Source organism: Stegodyphus dumicola, chromosome X2, assembly GCF_044657685.1.
Source record: "Stegodyphus dumicola isolate Sdum_Otavi_A_Nest chromosome X2, ASM4465768v1".
In the NCBI taxonomy this organism is placed as follows: domain Eukaryota; kingdom Metazoa; phylum Arthropoda; class Arachnida; order Araneae; family Eresidae; genus Stegodyphus; species Stegodyphus dumicola.
In genome coordinates this window covers 66,020,973-66,039,497 of record NC_140781.1, presented here as the reverse complement: position 1 = coordinate 66,039,497, position 18,525 = coordinate 66,020,973, and the positions used below count along the sequence as shown (strand labels likewise).

Below are 18,525 nucleotides of genomic sequence, written 5' to 3'. Positions count from 1 at the left end.
TCTATCGTAGTGTTTAAGGCGTCTTAGGTTAGGTTTCGCTTCTTATCTTGCTTACATTCTTCTGCATGCTTGGACAACTGAAAACTATACATCAGCGTAAGTTTTTAATAACCATGGAATTTAATACTGTGCTATAACTACTATTTCTTTAACTATAGGTAGATTAAAAATCAATAACCAGGATGAGTAAGAAGGAAACGAAAGGCACATGTAGTTAAATAGGATTGTAGGCAAATGTAATAAGAATATTACAATTAACTTATGTAGTAAGTCTTAAATACTTTGTAAAGTTTTTTTGGGGGGGAGGGGAAAAAAACACTGGTCCGCGAAATTTTTTCTTAAGTTTTACCGGTCAGCGGACCAAAAAAGGTTGAGAAGCACTGCTCTATAGACTTTTGCGTTTTCGTCCATGCAAATCTTGCCCTCCCCTCCAACTCCCGTAAAGAAAATGAAATGTTGGTGCCTGTGTTCATTCTTACATATGGCAAAATGGGAAATTTTTCCTGATAGAAAGGGCTAATCCGTTCCCCCCTTCCCTCCCTCACAGAAATTTTCAAGAAAAAAAAAAGCCGTTTTTCACTGTATAGATTTTAAATAAAAATATAATAAAAACGATAAAATAAGGATAAATAGAAATTATATTAAGTAAAATAAAATAAGAACGTACTTCATCAAATGGACTTTTCTTTTTCAATAGCAGTAAGGTTATTGTGCATCGAAAATTTTGACAGTGACTCAGTAAATACGAAAATGGAATGTGTAGATGATACATAACACGTGGTTTTCTAGACACATGGAAAATGACCGTTATCTGGTACTAGATGCGCAGAAGGGTCATTGTGAGTAATGAACAACATCTGCGTATGTAGTCAGTGTAAGTACGGTATTACCTAGATTTAAACTTGCTCACAGCGTGAATTCCCAACTCGAACTTCTTTGTATGATACTATCCCTGACGATTGACGGATGGGTGACAAGGCATCGATGGATGAGCTGGAGAGGAAATGTGAGGAGGGGCAACACCTTCTGTTAGGAGGTGTTGGGAGAGGGCGCGAACTCCCATGGTCCCTGTCATGTGTAAGCATTCAAGGAACATTTTCTTCTTCCCCGATAAGTGCACATTCTTTTGCATTAAAAAAAAAAGGCATGTGCCGTTCGCTGGTCGGCGCTCGCCTGCAAAGAAGGCCTTGCGGGCCCGCTTCCGCCGGCCCTGATTTTCTGAAAGCACAAATTCTAAATTAAAAAATGAAGCAGCATTCACCAGAGCCAGGACTTGGGAGGGTGGCCTCTGACGTGACCTGTGCCTTATGACTTGCTACTAATTTCTCCAGCTTATAATGCTTTCCTGAGACTTTGTACATATGTAAATAGTGATTATCTAATCAAGAACTTTTTGTTTTATTATTTTGCATATAATCTTAGATTCTCTCTTGTATTTTGTATTTTATTGTATTTCCAACATAATGAACTGCACCATTCAGATGTCATCTCGTGCTCACGTGACGTTGGTCACACCCCCTTCTACACACTTTAGCTACCCTGCACCGCCCAGCTCATGCATTTCTTTACTTTCAGCGCTCCTCGTAGCAACTACATTATGACTGCCGGAAGACAGCACGTAATTCTACGTGCTAATCTCGGCATAAAGTGGAACATGGAACATAGTAGAAAAACGGATCCAAAAATGTTGCGATCACTAGATGGCGCTGAGGTCCTCGCTTGGTCATTCCAAATGTAAACATTTATATGCGTTGCCAGGAAGCTGAGCTTCGTAACGGAAGGAGAAATGTTTATGTTTTTTCCAATCGATTATGTTTATGTACAAATTTTTAAGTTTATGGGATAATGTTCTACTCTTTAGACTCTGTTCACTAATTATATTTTATTCTGCAAATTATAAAAGATAATTTACGGCTTTCATGTTTAAAGAATTGTAGAACCTTTTTATGAATGATCAATTTGGAGATCCTTTTCAATACCCCCTAGGAAACTAATCATATTACTATTAATAATGCATAATTTACGCGGTCCGAGCTTGGATTTCAATGAACGGACTGACCGTTCCGGGTTTAAGTCCCAGCGAACGGACCACATCGAAATCGGATCATTAGTTTCGGAGATAGAAATACGAGAGGAAGTTGAGGAGTTTAGGATGCAGGGTCGAAGAATCAGTATTGAGCGATTTGCTTCGATCTTGCTTCCGTCCTTCCTACTTGGTGACCCACTGCCAACAGACATCATTAAAGTGATTAAACTGCAGTAAATCATATTAGGAAGGGATAAATGGACATTTTGCATTCCTCAAATCCTCGATGTACAGAGAGCTGCTACCTGCCCTCATATGTTAAATGTAATTAATATGCTAAATTTAATTAGGATCTTCCTCCCCTCTTATTGTGTAAAATGCTTATATCATAACACAGTTAGATATTGATCTGGAAAAGATCTCCAATTTTGCCACAGTTTGATATAAACGTTCATTAAAATTTTGCCGCAATTTGACATACACGTTCTTTAAAATTTTGCCACAGTTTGATGTAAACTGTTGCAAAATTTTAATGAATGTTATAGAATTTTTTGCTTCAGTTAGTACATTTTCTTTTGTGTCATAAAAATTTATTCTTACTTATGAAACAAACCTCAATTTTGATTTTGATATTTTATCTTTTTCTGTTAAAAATGTCCATATCTTTGTTATTTTGGAAGGGCTATATAATGTTTCAAATTGATACGATAAGATTCTTAAACAGTATTCAGATTTAAATTCAGTAAAGTATTCTGAATACTTGGTTACTCTGAACTCTCTTTTTATTATTCATGATTAAATATAAAGTACAGAGGCAGTAAAACATATATTTGAACTAATTCAATATATATTTAATTATTGTCCTGAACTAACTTCTAACGAAAAACTGATATATTTTAACTAAAAAGGTACTGTACATCTTTTGTGCTTTAAAACTGCATGTGCTAAACTCCCAAAAGATATGCATGCAGACGGCTGAACTGTTGGCCACGATTGAATTATATATTACTATCATTACATACAATAATGTAATAATGTTAAGGTAGCTAATAAGTTTTCAAAGTAAATCATTCCATTTCATTCAATAACCTAAAAGATGTGTTTCCTATATTTCGAAAAATTTTGCTACAGTTATAATGAGCTGTAATTGTCTCGCTGTTAAGTTTCAAACTGGTAAATGTACCTTTTCGAAAAGATTGTTTTGCATGTGTTATCATTTACTGGAAAAGATCTCCATTATTTTTATTTTCATTTACTGAACTGATTATTTGCTGATAGAGTCTGTAGAGGTATTTTTTGAAAGCAGGCAAGATGAAAAATATGCAACGCCTTCGCCGGGAATCGAACCGCGGATCTCTCAATTACGCGCTGAGCGTGCAGACCACTACACCACGAAGGCTCGCTAAGAAGGCGGGAGAAATACCTTATAAGTCTAATACATTTTTTGAAAAGCTGCGAGTTTAATGTCAGAATACCTAATGTCTGCTTGCTGCTTTATTTAAAAAATAAAATATTATTACCTATGTAAAACTAAGTCTATTTTCTCTTGTAGTAACTATTAACTATTTTATTTTCTGTTTTATATCTCTTTTTCAACCATTAAAGACTTGCAATGAAAGCGAGTTCAATTGAATTACAAAAATTTTTCTTTTTTCCAAAAGTTTAATAAACATATAACAATAATTACATAAATATTCATGAAACAATCTTAACAGTATTGTTTTGTACTGTTACACACAGTCGTGAGCTGTAAGAGTTAAATTTATGTTCAATTTGGAAACCCTTAGCTCTTCAGCCCACCAGCGGCAGAGCGGTAAAAATCTCTGAACACTGGTAGTTCGGTTTGGGTTTCGAATCACTGCGAAGAGGCTGTCTGTATGGAAGTTTTCGTTTTTTACCCATGTGTAACGTGTATATCAGCCAGTTTCCTTTAGAAAGTCATCTATGAAGGTATCCCTCCTCTTAGGCAGATAGCCCGCGTGTGCTTTGTCATCCATTAGCAAAACCTCTAGGCAAGAACACCCCTAAGCAGTCTAACTTGGAATTCCAATACCTCAACCACATATCTCCGAGCAGTTACAGAACCTCCGTGAAAGATATGCTGCTCATTGCGGCCATTTGTCATAATTCCTCCCATGGAACTGATACGTATGTGGTCGAATCGTTCATTCGTGATCTAGAAGAACCTTAAATTATTTAAGTTACCAAAAGAATTATTTATAAACGTCTGGATTCTGTACTGAGCTCATAGCCTGATCAGCAGTTCGGATTTAGAAGAGGACTCTCCACCACCATGCAGCTGGTTAGGATAGTAGTGTTTATTAGTTCTGCAATCCATAAACATCAGACGACGGCGTTTCTTATGCTAGACGTGGCCAAAGCTTTTGACCGCTTCTGGCATAATGGGCTTATTTATAAAATGTTTCCTCTCAATGTCACCAGGGAGATGATTCTATTAATTTATTCTTTTATCACCAATCGCACATTTGCCATCAGATACGGTAATTTCTACTCCCCCCTCAGACAAATCCAGGCCGGCGTCGCCCAAGGCTCAAATTTAGGTCCTCTCTTGTACCTGATTTGTGCAATGGATTTCTCGCTTTTCGATGATAACATTAACTGCATCACAGCATGTTATGCTGATGATACAACCATTCTGTCCTGTTCCTTAAATCCCGACCATGCAATTAAACGTATACAGGGCCACATGCGAGAAATTGAGAAATGGTGTCGTACCTGGAGAACCTGTATCAACGCCACCAAATCACAGCTTTTGCTTATCGGACGACATAGAAGGAAAAACGTACACACTGAACTCACACTATTTAATGATAAAATTCTGAAAGTTAGCAAAGCAACCTATTTAGGTGTGCAATTTAATGCAACACTCACCTGGAACCCCCATATATCAACTGCTGTCGGCAAAGCAACTGGTATTGCTCGCAAACTCAACCCGATCATCAAAACATCCTCAAAACTTGATCTCGCACGGAAAAAGTGTATTTATACATCAATTCTTCGCCCTGTCTTCACGTATGCTTCACCGGCCTGATGTACCGCATTTAAGTCTGATTTCCAAAAACTCCAAACATTCCAAAATATCTTCCTTCGAAAAATCACGGGCGCGCCCTGGTTCATCCGTAACGAGGATTTACACAAAGATCTAAAGATCGAAGATATCAAAACGCACATCGGACATATTAATAACTTTTTCAACAAAGCGATTAGCAACGACACAGTTCATTTTGCCGATAACTTTAAGTATGAACTCTTAGAAGATGATTTCAACCTCCGCCCATATGCCACCCATCTATTAACATTTGATATCTGATTCCTGTCCTTTGCACAGTTACTTTTTATTTCTGATCTTTTCATATTCCCAAAGGCCCTAAGGGACAATGTTGGTTTCACGTAGTAATTTCACACACATGCATCATACATAGGACATATTATGACACCCTCACATCTCTGTATTCTTGCAACACAATAATTACAGGCAAGGGCCTACATTTTTCTCCTCCACCTAGTTCACCCATTAGTGGCAATCCAAATAAGGTCTCGTACGCGTGGAATCCCTGTTAAGGGGCACATGAGGTGCTGGTAAGAGCGCGATGAAGTTCGCGCTGAGACCAGCCTAAGTAACAGTATCACAGTACCAACGCACAAAATAAAACACGCGCTATTCCTAATAAGAGTAAAGAAGCAAGGCGTTACAGTTGTGGGACCGTAGGTCAATAAATTCAAACTCAAGGTAACAATAAGCGTGAAGAATTTGAATGAAACTTATTTTGTCAAAAAGCCATGGATTGTTCCGAAACATCTCCAAAAAATAACCAAGATTCTAAAACTGTTGCTCCAGCTGCTTAGACTTATTAGAAAGAACTGCATAAAGCTGTTAATTTAGATAATTTACAAATCGACGCTTTTTAATAGGTACTGGAAGTCAAGTATGCTAATCCGAGAAGACGTACATAAGATAAGGTTCCCCTGAAACCGGCACATCTACAATTAATGGTATTTGGCAGTGGAAAAATTAAATCATTTGTGAGTTTTATTTCAAAATTATTAAAATTTGATTTATTATTGTCATCATCAATTTCGATTTATTATTGTCATCATCAATTTCAATTTATTATTGTCATCATCAATTTCGATTTATTATTGTCATCATAATTTACTTTCGGCACAGCATTCCATTTTAACAGTTTCTTTTTGCAAAAACAAACGATTTTTCATATCATCTTCATAAATACTGCATAGAAAATGTTCGCTGCAGATTTTTCCGCTCTTCACATTAATAGAATCTCGTCTTTGACATTTGTGTATTCATTCTTTCGTCAAAAGCAAAATCTCATTTGGATCCTTTGGTCCCATGAAATAAAATATCTCATCCTTTCGTACTTATGTAAATGCTACGGCACGTTACTACAGCGCAAAAAGCCATATTACGTAAACGATACTTTACAATATAGAATTTAAAATAAAAACTGACTAAAATTACATATATATATAAATTATTTTAAATATATACAATATTAGAAAACAGATATATATATATGATTAAAATTAATTTGGGATATGTAACCTCTAGAAAATCGTCTTGCAGCTGAATGAAACTACAGATTTAAATGCGGGAAATCAAAACAGGTGGCATCACAGTGACGTCAGATTACTGCCTGTTACGTCCCCCCATTAGGCTCGCGCAACGACTTCATATAACAGGTAGACGGCTCACCCACAGAGAATTCGTCTGCTAGGATGTCTCCAACATATACCACGTGACTTAAGCTCTTGGCGCTCTTGGGGAGTGATAGCTTAGGCTGTTTATCCCCAGTTTGGCGCGCTTCTGATATGGCTAGTAATGCTTTTTATTTCCGTTTGCTGGGCAGTCGGCAGACAACGGTCTCGAATTAGGTTATTCGATTTTTTACAATTATTTTTAGATATAACTTAACCCTTTTTTTCCTGAATATTTTATCTATACTTTTAATAATCGCTTTAAATTATTTGCGCCATTATTTAAGATGTTTAGGTTAAATAATTTTAAGAAGAAAATCTAAAATAAATAATAAAAAATTGAGAGGAAACTTTAATTTTGAATAATGTTTAAAAATTAATTGCACTACTGTTATAATATTTGAGAAGGTAAAAAAATCTCGTTTATTTTTAATGCTTTGATTCCTAAAGAGAAAAGAAAATCACATTGTATGTATTTATGCTATTCATGAAATATATACTTACAGACTGTTAACTTTCAGCTGGAACTATAAACTATTACTATCCAAAGTTATAATATAGTTTATGATACAAAAAGATAAATTATACTGAAATCTTATTACAGAAAAATATTTTACTTTCTTATATTTAAGTAAACATAATTTTACTTAATTTAAAGTCAGAAATAGTTTTCGGAACAATTTCATTTACCTTTGACCTTTCAGTGTTACCAATAGTACTTGCATTTTGGAAATTTACGATAGTAAATAAAATGTTTAGTTTTAAAAAAAAAATCTTTCACTGATTGTAAATGCCCATTTTTTTTTTCAGTTACTTGCATATTGAAGTGCTTATAAACTTAGCAATGTCTAGAAAATAATTTCATGCAAACTTAGAAGCTACTGCCTTAACTGTATGCTGCTATACATTAAATTTAGTAAGATTTCATATTTTGCACATCAGCTGTAAAATGTACATTTCCAAAATAAAATTTTATTACAGAAGTATAAATTCAAACATGACAATACATATTATATTTTATTCCTCTATCCCAATTAAATAAACAGATTACGAAAATGTGCATTTAAATATAGTATTTACTATAAATATATCGGGAACAAATACCAAAAATCACCTACTCAAACTGGTAGTCAAGTATATTCCAAATTTCCTATTTTTGATATGTGAATAAGTAATGTGCTTTTTAAAACAAAAACACACAATTTGGCTGAAATATAGAAACTACACATTATTATATGCTACATGAAGAACTTTATGAAATACAATACCCTATATAAGGCTCTGATATGAGAAATTTGACTTTTTTTTTTTTTTTTTGAGATAATATAAATTTTTTTAAAAAAAAGTTAGCTTGTAAAACCATGGAAATCTTTATAGATATATAAAGAATGTGATATTTACTTTTAAAAAATCAATACATAAAACAGTGTAAATAAAATACAAACTACAAATTAAAAATACATGCTTTTATTTTAACAAATACAGGGCTTTAATAAAACTGACTGTTTCACAGAAAAGAAAAAAAAAAGCTTTTATGAATAGAAAGTAAAAACTAGTAACGATATAATGATGAAAGCCTCATTCAAACCTGCAAAAGTTCACTCAGACATAGTTTTGATGTTTTTTTTTTTTTTTTTTTTTTTTTTTTTTTTGACAAACTATATATATATATACTGTTTGTATGCAACAAAAAGTTAAGGCCTGTTTTCAAGAATTTTTTTTTTTTTTTTAATTTAACTCCTACTAAATATCTTAATACACACGTAATCCTCATTATAAATTAAAGAAAATTCTATAGTTATGATATATTTATGTTGCTAAAAAATAGTTTTAAAGGAAAAGGTTTTTAAAAAATCTTAAATTAAACAAATATTACTATGAAAGCAAAAACTCTGCAATCAAATATTGAAGTGATTAATTTATAAATAGGTGGCACTTTTAAGTATACGCAATCTGTTGACATTAACGAGTTAATACCATTTTATTCCTTATAATGTTTGGTAAGTTCGAATTCACTGCCACTTTATTCCTGCTTTACCAGATCATTCTTATGCATTAGTTAAATTTAAAAAATTTAGGATTTATTCATGCATTATTAGCTAAGATATACTAGTATACAAATTTTCAGCTCATTTATAGATTTTGAATTAGCTTTTCTTTTTCTTTTTTTTTTTTTTAACAAAGTAAACATATCGCACAATCTTATCTCAATAATCTCAATAATTTAATAATAATAGCATTTTTCTTTCTTTCTTTTTTTCTTTTTTTTTTTTTTTTCTTTTTTTGTTTTTTAATTGCAGGCAGTACTTGTTTATGAAACCAAAACGCGTACGATTTGGCGAAAAAAGGTTAGCGCCAATTGGCGCAGCTTTTTATTTCAACGGAGTACACGGAAAAAGAACATAAAATGCAATTATTTGTAAAAGGTGATTCCAGTAAATAATGTCACAGTATTTATTACATTTTGATGCTATTAATACATGCTGAAAATGTCATATACAGCGGCAATTTTCTTATACAATATGGCTGAAACTTTCCAACCAATTCAACAGAGATAGTAAAATGACAAAAATACTGGAAATAAAATAATAAATCATGCAGTTTTAACTTAGCTATGAAAGGTTACAGGTCCCCCTTTTACAAAACTTTCTTTACACCCATAGGCGCTGCAGCGGATAACCATTTTTTATTAAATTTTATGTGACCAAGCACAGCAGGCGTCTTTCGTCCCATAGAAATGAATGTAAAGTATTTCCGGACTTTCGGAATTCGACCAGCAGTCACGTGACACTAATGTTGGAACCAGTCGGAGGTTGCTATAAGCTCTCTACCAGTATATATCTCGTTGGTTGGAACCAGTCGGAGGTTGCTATAAGCTTTCTACCAGTATATATCTCGTTGGGCTCGCGTCGGCGAGGTGTCGAACAAAGAAATGACCTAGCCCTTTCTATTTATCCCTGGGTGTATACTACATTAGACGTGAAAAATAGGATTTTCATGTTAAAGAAGAAGAATTTAGAAAATACACATCTTTCTTAACTCAAAATGGACAGTTTGAATTTTTGATAGTCACCTTTGGTCTTGCTTACCACCCAAACGTCTTCCAAAGATATGTCTACGATGGATTTCGAGATCTTTTAAAGAATAATACTATAGTAATCTACGTATATGAATGATAACATTATTCCTTTCGAAAACGAAACTCCAGGAATCCAAAAATTAAAATGCGTTTTACATATTGCATCGGAATATGTATTGTAGAACTAAAGATTAAGAAGTCTCAATTTTTAAAACGTGAAATCGAGTTTGGTGGTAGGGAAGAGGCTGGTTGTATGGGAAGAGAGGGGGCAGACCCTCGGAACCGCCCCCCCCGGATTGCAGTCCATTAAAATTGGGAGCGGAACTGAGCTAAATCATCTCACTGTTGCGTGTAAAGTGCTCAAGGCTGTTGCCAACAACAGGCGTAAACTTGCTCTCCTTGGAGGGGTTCATGGACTTGAGCTGACTATATTTCAGACAAGCAAGCATCAGCAACAAAACATTATATGAAATTATTAGTCCAAAGGGGCTTTGTCCCTGAAGGACTATTGTTTTCGTTTTGCGATTTTGCATTGGTTCACTATCTGCATAAATGTATGTATATTTCTCGCATTGTGATAAAACAACGGTACATAGAGCCATTGAATTTTGAATGACATAATCCTCCTACGAATATGGGCATGTGGAAGACCAAATTTGAAATTTGAAATTTGTTTTATTATTGATTTCATATTTTGTAAAATTTAACGAATTTTTGATTAACAAACTCAAGGATTTCAAAGCGAGCAATGGCAACACTCTACGGAGAAAAAAAAAAAAAAAACCTTTTTATCTCCAGCGCGAGGAACTGTGTATCGGAAATTCTAAAGATCTGCTCACTTTAAAATTATTTTGCGACGTTGCTATTGAACTAAATTTTATCGTTTAAGTGCAAAGAACATGATATTTATTTTTAAAAAAAGGTAACGCACAAAACGTAAAAAAAAACCGCCCCTTTGGGCGTAATTTAAAATCTGAAACATTTCAGTTTTTTTTTTTTTTTTTTTTTAATTTCTGTCTTTTTTCCTCTCTTTTTTTTTTTTTTTTTTTTTTTTTTTTAAAATATTTGTAAGAGGAAATTTTTACCTTCGCCGTGTTATCGTCTGCTACTTTATTTTTACTTCATTTAAATTTATTTCTCTGAAACTGAGAAACGTTCGTTTGATGTTTATTTTCACAATGTTTTTAAGCAAACAAGACGTTGACACTTTGAGTCATGTCCCAGCTTTAAAAAACATATATATAAACATAAATTTTTACATTAATCCTCTTAGAAAGAATGTCTTTTTTTAAGCAGTTATTTTTTTCTCGTGCTGTAGGCTATACAAAAAACATTTTCTTTAATATAGAAAATTTTAAGCTTAAAAACTCTAAATAATATGATTAAGATTTTTTGCACCTGATATAGGAATTGGGTTCCTCGGTTGTACAGGATAAGCATTGCTGGAGTGGTTTATTTCTTTCTCATTTAACAAAATCTTTTAATTCAAATATTTATTCTTTGGACTTTGCTTTAAACTTTATTTATAGTTAAAATGTCTAGAAGCTGTCTTCAGCTGAGACGAATTTAATGCAACTGATATTTTAAAAAATTTGAAAAGAATGCAATATTTATGGAAGTGTAAAAATCGAAAAATCTTAATTTTCTTGTGTCAGCACAGAAAACAAATGTAGAAGAAAAGAAGGAAATTAGGGGGAAAGAGCAAAAATTTTAAGGGGAATCTACTTTAAGGAATTTGGATGTTCAAAGAGAAAACACTTGGACGTGTACACCAGCAAATAGCAGCAATTGAGTTTGTGCTAACGGAAAAGACAAAAACAATATCACTGCAGATTAAAGTGACGAACGACTGGTTTTCGACTATATGGTTGTATAAATTTAAATTACGTCATAGAATATCATATTGTATATTAACGGAGCACCGCATCATTTCTCAGTCGAATTATTTGAAGATTCAGGAATTTATCCAGTGACGTATATGGATGTCATCTAAAGACGTTTTCCATCTTGATGAAACCAGTCTTTCCTTTCATCTCATGCCTTCAAAATACCTACCCTCTAAAGACTGATAAAGGCTCTGAATAAATAATGATGTAATGGATTGATTTGGATTATTAAATTACGGCAAAGCCGGGCTATCTGCTTAAAAGGAGGGATGCCTTCGTGAAGCACTTTCTAAGCGGTGGTGTGGTGTATTTAATTATGGCAAAGCACACTAGGGCTATCTGCCTAAGGGGAGGGATGCCTTTCGTGGAGGACTTTCTAAGGGAAACTGGCTCGTATACACGTTACACATGGGGAAAACCACGAAAACGCCCATGCAGCCAGCCCGTTCGCGGGATTCGAACCTCGGACCGAACTACCAGTGTTCAGCGACTTTACCGCTCGGCCACTGGTGGGCAACTTTCTAAGCGAAACCCGTTCGTATACATGTTACACGTGAGAAAAACAACGAAAACGCTCATGCAACCAGCCCGTTCGCCAGGATTCGAACCCCGGAGCGAACTACTCGTATTCAGCGACATTACCGCTCGTCCGTTTGTGGGCCCTTTTGAAATGGAAGGAGATAAATTTATTTAAAATGATTGTCAGAAATATCAAGATGCTTTTTAATATACTTGCAGAATGCCTGAAAAAAAAAGAGTAAACCATTAAGAATAAAAAAATTTTTGCATAAAATTTAGTATTTTTTTTAATTTAATTTTATAATATTTGATTCTTGCGATTTCAAAAATAAAATATTTGACTAAAATATGAGTAACATTTTAAGAAATTAAATATAGGATGATCAAATTGTGTAAGGCAATGGCACAATGATAAAACTATTTAAAGCAATGTATGCAAGGCATCCTAAGTTAAAATGTCGGATATATATCTCTCTTATTGATATACCTTTGATATACCTCTTATTGATATACCATTGAAAGTCGTGTTAACTGTGCTTTACCATATTTTCTCTTTTAATATATGCAGTTTTCAAACGCATCGTAGTATGGGTCACAAAGTATTCTTCCGAAAGAAACGCAATTCAAGTAAATAAAACCAAATTCTGGAAAATTTATATTAATAAATACTATATTTAAAATGCGCAGTTCGAATGAATGAATAGAAAATTTTAAAACAATTATCTGAAGAGACAATGCAACACAAAAAATTTAAATAAAAGTCTAAAAATTCAAATATTACCTAAAATAATAACTATGACTAAAAAAATATAGTATAACGAAAAGCATTTGAAAAAAAAAATAATAAACGATGCCCCTTTTATTTAAACTACGTAGTTCAAATGAGTAAATACAAATTTTTAAAACAGTTATTTGAAAGAAAGCATGCAACTTAAACAATTAAAATGAAATTCGAAAAAGAAAAAAAAAATTTAAATAATGACATAAAAATATAATATAAAGAACATTATTTGAAAGAAAGAACGTTTTGACTTTTTTTCCCTCACGAACAATGTGAAAAGGGAAAGGAAAATAGGTTGCCATATATTAAGAAGTTCGCCAAGTGAACTATTCTTGGCGCAAACTGAAAAAAAAGTGCCAATATAAATTTGTGAATTTCTCCGTAAATTTCGCTCCAAATTTTACAAAATTTCATATTTAGGCGTAATTTGAATTGTAGAATCGAAATATGTAAAAAAATTGGTATGTTATTTCAGAAAAAGTCCGATTTTGTGTCAAAATACCTATCTTAGAATAGTGCTATATATAAATCTGATATATATCCTAAGTCGCGCTTTTGAGACATGAAAACGCAATTTGAATTTCGTCAATCGGCCCAGTAGAACGGGAAATATAGAACTAAACCTTTTTTTTTTTTTTTTTTTTTTTACCAGTGTGCTTTAACTTCAACATAGGAAAGTTTCTCATTCATGCCTGGCCTTCGTCCCTGTGCCCGAATAATTATTTTTTATTTTAGCCGCTTTCTTTTTATGCGACTTTTCAAATCTATCCTTTATTATTATTATTATTTATTTGCTGTCAGACCTTTTAGTCCCTAATCTAACAGAATTTAAAATCTCAGCAATTTCATTCCATGCTTCTCTTTGTTCATTTAAATTAGCGTAATTATCTTAGTTCCCCACTCACAAGTTTTTTGTAACTCTCAATGAAATTAACAAGAGCTTCCATTTCTCGCACAGTGAAACTGATCGATCTTGGAAAAATTTTAACAAAAATGCCACAGTACAATCCAACAAGGGCAAATTAGCAAAAACCTTCCAATTCTCGCACAGTGAAATTGCTCGATCTTTGCATGATTTTAACACAAATGCTATAGTACAATCCAAGTTTATTAAAAACGTCAGCTTGTTCACAAGGGATACACAATTTCATTGGATAATAGCTTCTATTCATTTGCTATGCCACGGAGTATATTCCGTGGTTATGCTAAGGCTCCTAAACTATCTGCAGTACTAATTCAGAAGTCAAACAATAAAAATCAGCATTATATTTTCAAAATTTTCACAGAACTAGTTTCGATGGTTTTACCGAACCACCATCCTCAGCTGTTTGTTTGACTTCTGAATTAGTATTTGTTCGACGTGTTATTGTGTCTTGATTATCTGCAGCAGCTCTAGTTATGCTTTCCTAGCGTCGCAATTGAATTCGCGTTTCTAGGCTCACGAAGGTATTTATACTCCGTGGCTAGGCTCTTTTAGGAACGCCCTTCTGCAATTAGCATAGTGTCGGAGCTTGATTCAGCCTTCAATGCACAAGGGGGGGAGGAAACACTGCAGCTTTTAAGAAATCGAATCTGTAGCGGGTTTTATCTATTATTTTTAAAATTAATAAATAAGTATGATTAACGTTTTAAACGTTATAAATTTAAGTAATAGTAACATCTTCTTTTCTAAATTATAGCTATTTTTTTATGCATAGTTTATTTTAAGGTTGGTTTTTACAAATTTAAAAGGGGGAAAAGCTACTAGCCCACTTCTAATTTCTGTTCTAACTGCAACAATAGATATATACCCATGGCAACCAAAATGTATTTCCTGTTTACAAATTTTGAAAATCGTGGTGTTGAAAACATCAGGACAGTGCAGTGTTATTAGTCTGTGTTCCTGATTTTTTTTTTATTGTTTTTAAACAGGGCCGTAATTAATCGTAAAATATTATCATAAGTCAATCAGTACGTTTACATATGTTTAGCGAGTCTGAAAAGTTTTGTTTACATTAGTAATGGATGAATTTTAAAAAACATATGATGACGCAACTCAAGTATATGAATGCATTTCATTGTATATTTTCCGTCGAAATTCCTACATTTAACGAATAAATATCACTTCAAAGCAATTTTAAAATATGACTTCTGATGAACATAGGGAATTGGTCAGTTTGATCAGAGGCGTTCACAATAAATTGAGAAAATCTTTATCCATCAGTAAGTATAATAAAATATAAAAAATTGCTTAGTGCATATGAGAGAATACTTACAATTTCCTTTTAGCTTGTTTCTGTTCAGACTAATCAGGTTGATTACAGGATTAGCGTATTTAAGTACGGCAAAGTACACGAAAACCTTCGTCTTAAAGGGAAGGATACCTTAGGGGAGGACTATGTAAATCAAAATGCACCATGTTTGTGGCAGATCTGAAAATTCCTATAACCAGCCTGCTCATCTGCATTGAATAAAACGTGATTCAAGCTACCACCATTTCTTTGGCTATAGTTCTTTGCTAGAAATGAAGGCCTTATGGCTGACATATCCTGTTTTTCAAATTTTCTCAGTTTACTTACTTACTGAATACCGAACATCCAGCGTGTAAAATGCAAACCATAATTTATATACTTTTTCTTCATTTTTTGTGTGTATATATATATATATATATATATATATATATAAAGTTGTATGATCTTAAATTCATTTAGTGCGAAATTAAGTTATTCTACTACTTGTGCAATTGCGGTAAAGTAAGATAATAATAATTTATTTACTAAATAATATTGATTATATTATCTCCTAAGATTAATTATAGTAGAATGATCTGAAAAGAGTGAATCCATATTTAGTAAGTTCTATTTCGTAAGATGTTTTTAAGTAACTTGAATGTAAATTGTTAAAAATGTTTAACGGGGACTGGAATTAAATCATGAATAACAATTGTAAAATGAATAAATTAAAAGCAAGAATTAAATTAAATGCTAGTAATTATTGCCATTGATCAGAAATTAGTTGACTTTTCAAGAGGCACAAACCAACTCCCGTTCAATGAACAATAATTAAGAAATAAATACAAAGGTGTTTCGTCCTTTACTCGAACAATGAGGCAATGCGAAACCGGCAATTCAAGTCAGGCCAAACATTTCCATGAATAGAAGGGATTAAGAAGCAATGCAGAGATCCAAAGAACTCATTCTGAATAAGCATTTTAGCTAATTCAATTTGGAGTGAAAAGCAATTTCTGCAGTAAATGTGCTATCGCTCAAGTAAGCATTCCTCGACACCCTCGTGTTTATGTATTTGAGTTCAATATTATTTGTAAAAATTAATTAAGAAATTGTCATTATGAAATATAATTCAAAGTAGTTGAAATAAACATTAGAAAATTACAAAATATAAGAAAATAATGCAATCTTTGTAAAAACAAATCAAAAAATAAAAAATATATATAATAAGAAAAGGTAAAGTACATGAAGATATAAAGGCCAGAAAAAGCATTAATTAACTTACTTCTTTCTAGTTGGGAGTGGGCAAAGTGTTTTCTTCGCGTCTGACTCGGAAGGGTTGTGTTCAGAAAATTCTTTAGCGGCAGCGGGGGCTTTGAATTATATCAGTTGGTAAGACTTGTGTGAAGTAATTTATGATGTGGGAGGGACTAGGAATTCTTGAGGGATGTATGCTGTGGAGCTCTTATTTGAGTGAAACTGTCTGTTAATTTTTATTTTTTAAATACTAGTGAATGGAAATTAATTCATTTCTGGCTAATTGTCGTGTCATAACGATGAAGAATTTAAGAAAGGAAAAAAAGGAATTTTCACTGTCAAAGAGCTATTTGACAGACTAAAGATTATGAAATAGGCCCATTTTGTTAGTAACAGCATAAGTTTGAAGACACCCTTTCAAACAGAGAGGTTGAAAAACCTACCTCATTTAAAAACATTTTGTAACTGGAATAGTACATATCTAGGATCAATAATTAAGGAAGTAAAGCATGTAGTCAATATTTCAGGAACATCCTGTATATCTATTGCAGTTTCAGTTATATGATTGCTTTCTGGACATTTCCCTCGCAATTCTAGTTCGCTGTTACCTCGGATCTTCAGTGCAAAATGTGTACCTTAGCTCTTCGATTTTATTTAATGACTGAGACTTTGCGCTGTGAGTTGTGAGCCACTTTTGGCTCTTTGATATATACAGCTTAGTAATTATACTATTCAAGTTACTTAAAAACATCTTTCGAAATAGAACTTACTAAGTATGGATTCACTCTTTTCAAATCATTCTACTATAATTAATGTTAGGAGATCATATAATCAATATTATTTAGTAAATAAATTGTGATATATATATATATTAGTAGTAGTAGTAGTATTTTTATCAGACTGTCATTGATATTTTATGTCATAACCTGTGATTGTCTTAGATGCCAAATAGTATATGTTATTTTTCTCATTAATTTTATGCATACTCTGTACTATATTTTCATATGCATGTTATGTGATATCTATATGTGCAAAAGTCATACCTGAGACTGAGAACTTCTACTCTACGAAATTTCATAATTACAAATTCATCTCTTGAAAATATTAAAAGCTTAGGAGCATTTTTAAAAAGTAAAGAATTTGAAAAATTAATTCATTATGCTAATTAAAAATAAATTATGTTTTAACTTAGTTTTTGAAAAAATTAAGTGTCAAAAAGTTTTCCATGTAATGCAGAGGGTCCCGACATTTTTGAAAATTGACGCCTTCAAGAATTGCTCAGTTTTTTTATCAACCTCCTTTCACTTTACTATTTTATAGTTATGATAGGATGGAAAAAACATACTGCTAAGATTTTTTTAAAGTGTTTATTATTTTTAGAGTACATATATCTAATATATTTGTAGCTAATGTGATACATTATAATAAAACTTTTGTGACACGTTATCACAAACTACTTCAAAATCATATGTCCCTGCAAACAGTAGTGAAAAGGGGACAATATATGCATGTTAGGTAAAAATATATTTCAGGGTACCCTTTGGGGAAAATTGGTAATTTTTTGGTGCCATTCCTGTTTACATCCAATGCATTCTTCAATAAAATGGCATCGAAAACATAATTAAAACAAAAAAATATGTAATCTCAGTAAACTGCATTTTAAATCAAACAAGGAACTAACGTAAGACGGGAAAAACATATTATGTAACCTAAGCAATACAAAAACGGAATATCGGCTTACCTTATTTAAAAATTTCTGTTTCTTTGGTATGGGAGACACACAGAATTCCTTAACAGCATCCAAAATCTATTTAAAATTATCTTAACTAGAATCTGTATAATGCCGTCGCCACATAAATTCACAAAAGTAAAAATGAAAAATATTCCCCGGACTGTCGATGGCATTTCTTTTGAAAATCCCTTTTTATGTCACCCCACATACCTTCCATAGTGTTGATATGAGCTCCAGTTTCCAAATCCTTAAATCTCACTTCGTAATGTACCAAGAAGTGAATGAAGCCATTTAAGTCTTC

General features: G+C 32.8%; 1 protein-coding gene across 4 annotated transcripts in view; it reads left to right on the top strand.

Moving 5' to 3' along the window:
- Window positions 1-14,829: 14,829 nt before the first annotated feature.
- The window catches only part of Samtor (S-adenosylmethionine sensor upstream of TORC1), a 41,092-nt gene continuing 37,396 nt past the window's right edge, over window positions 14,830-18,525 (top strand). For 2 of the 4 annotated variants that reach the window (XM_035351690.2, XM_035351691.2), the window contains exon 1: window positions 14,830-15,230. In XM_035351690.2, the coding sequence (XP_035207581.1) occupies window positions 15,152-15,230 (79 nt within the window). In that variant the 5' untranslated portion in view covers window positions 14,830-15,151. The remainder of the gene's footprint in view (window positions 15,231-18,525) is intronic. The other 2 variants (XM_035351692.2, XM_035351689.2) reach the window with 1 other exon arrangement.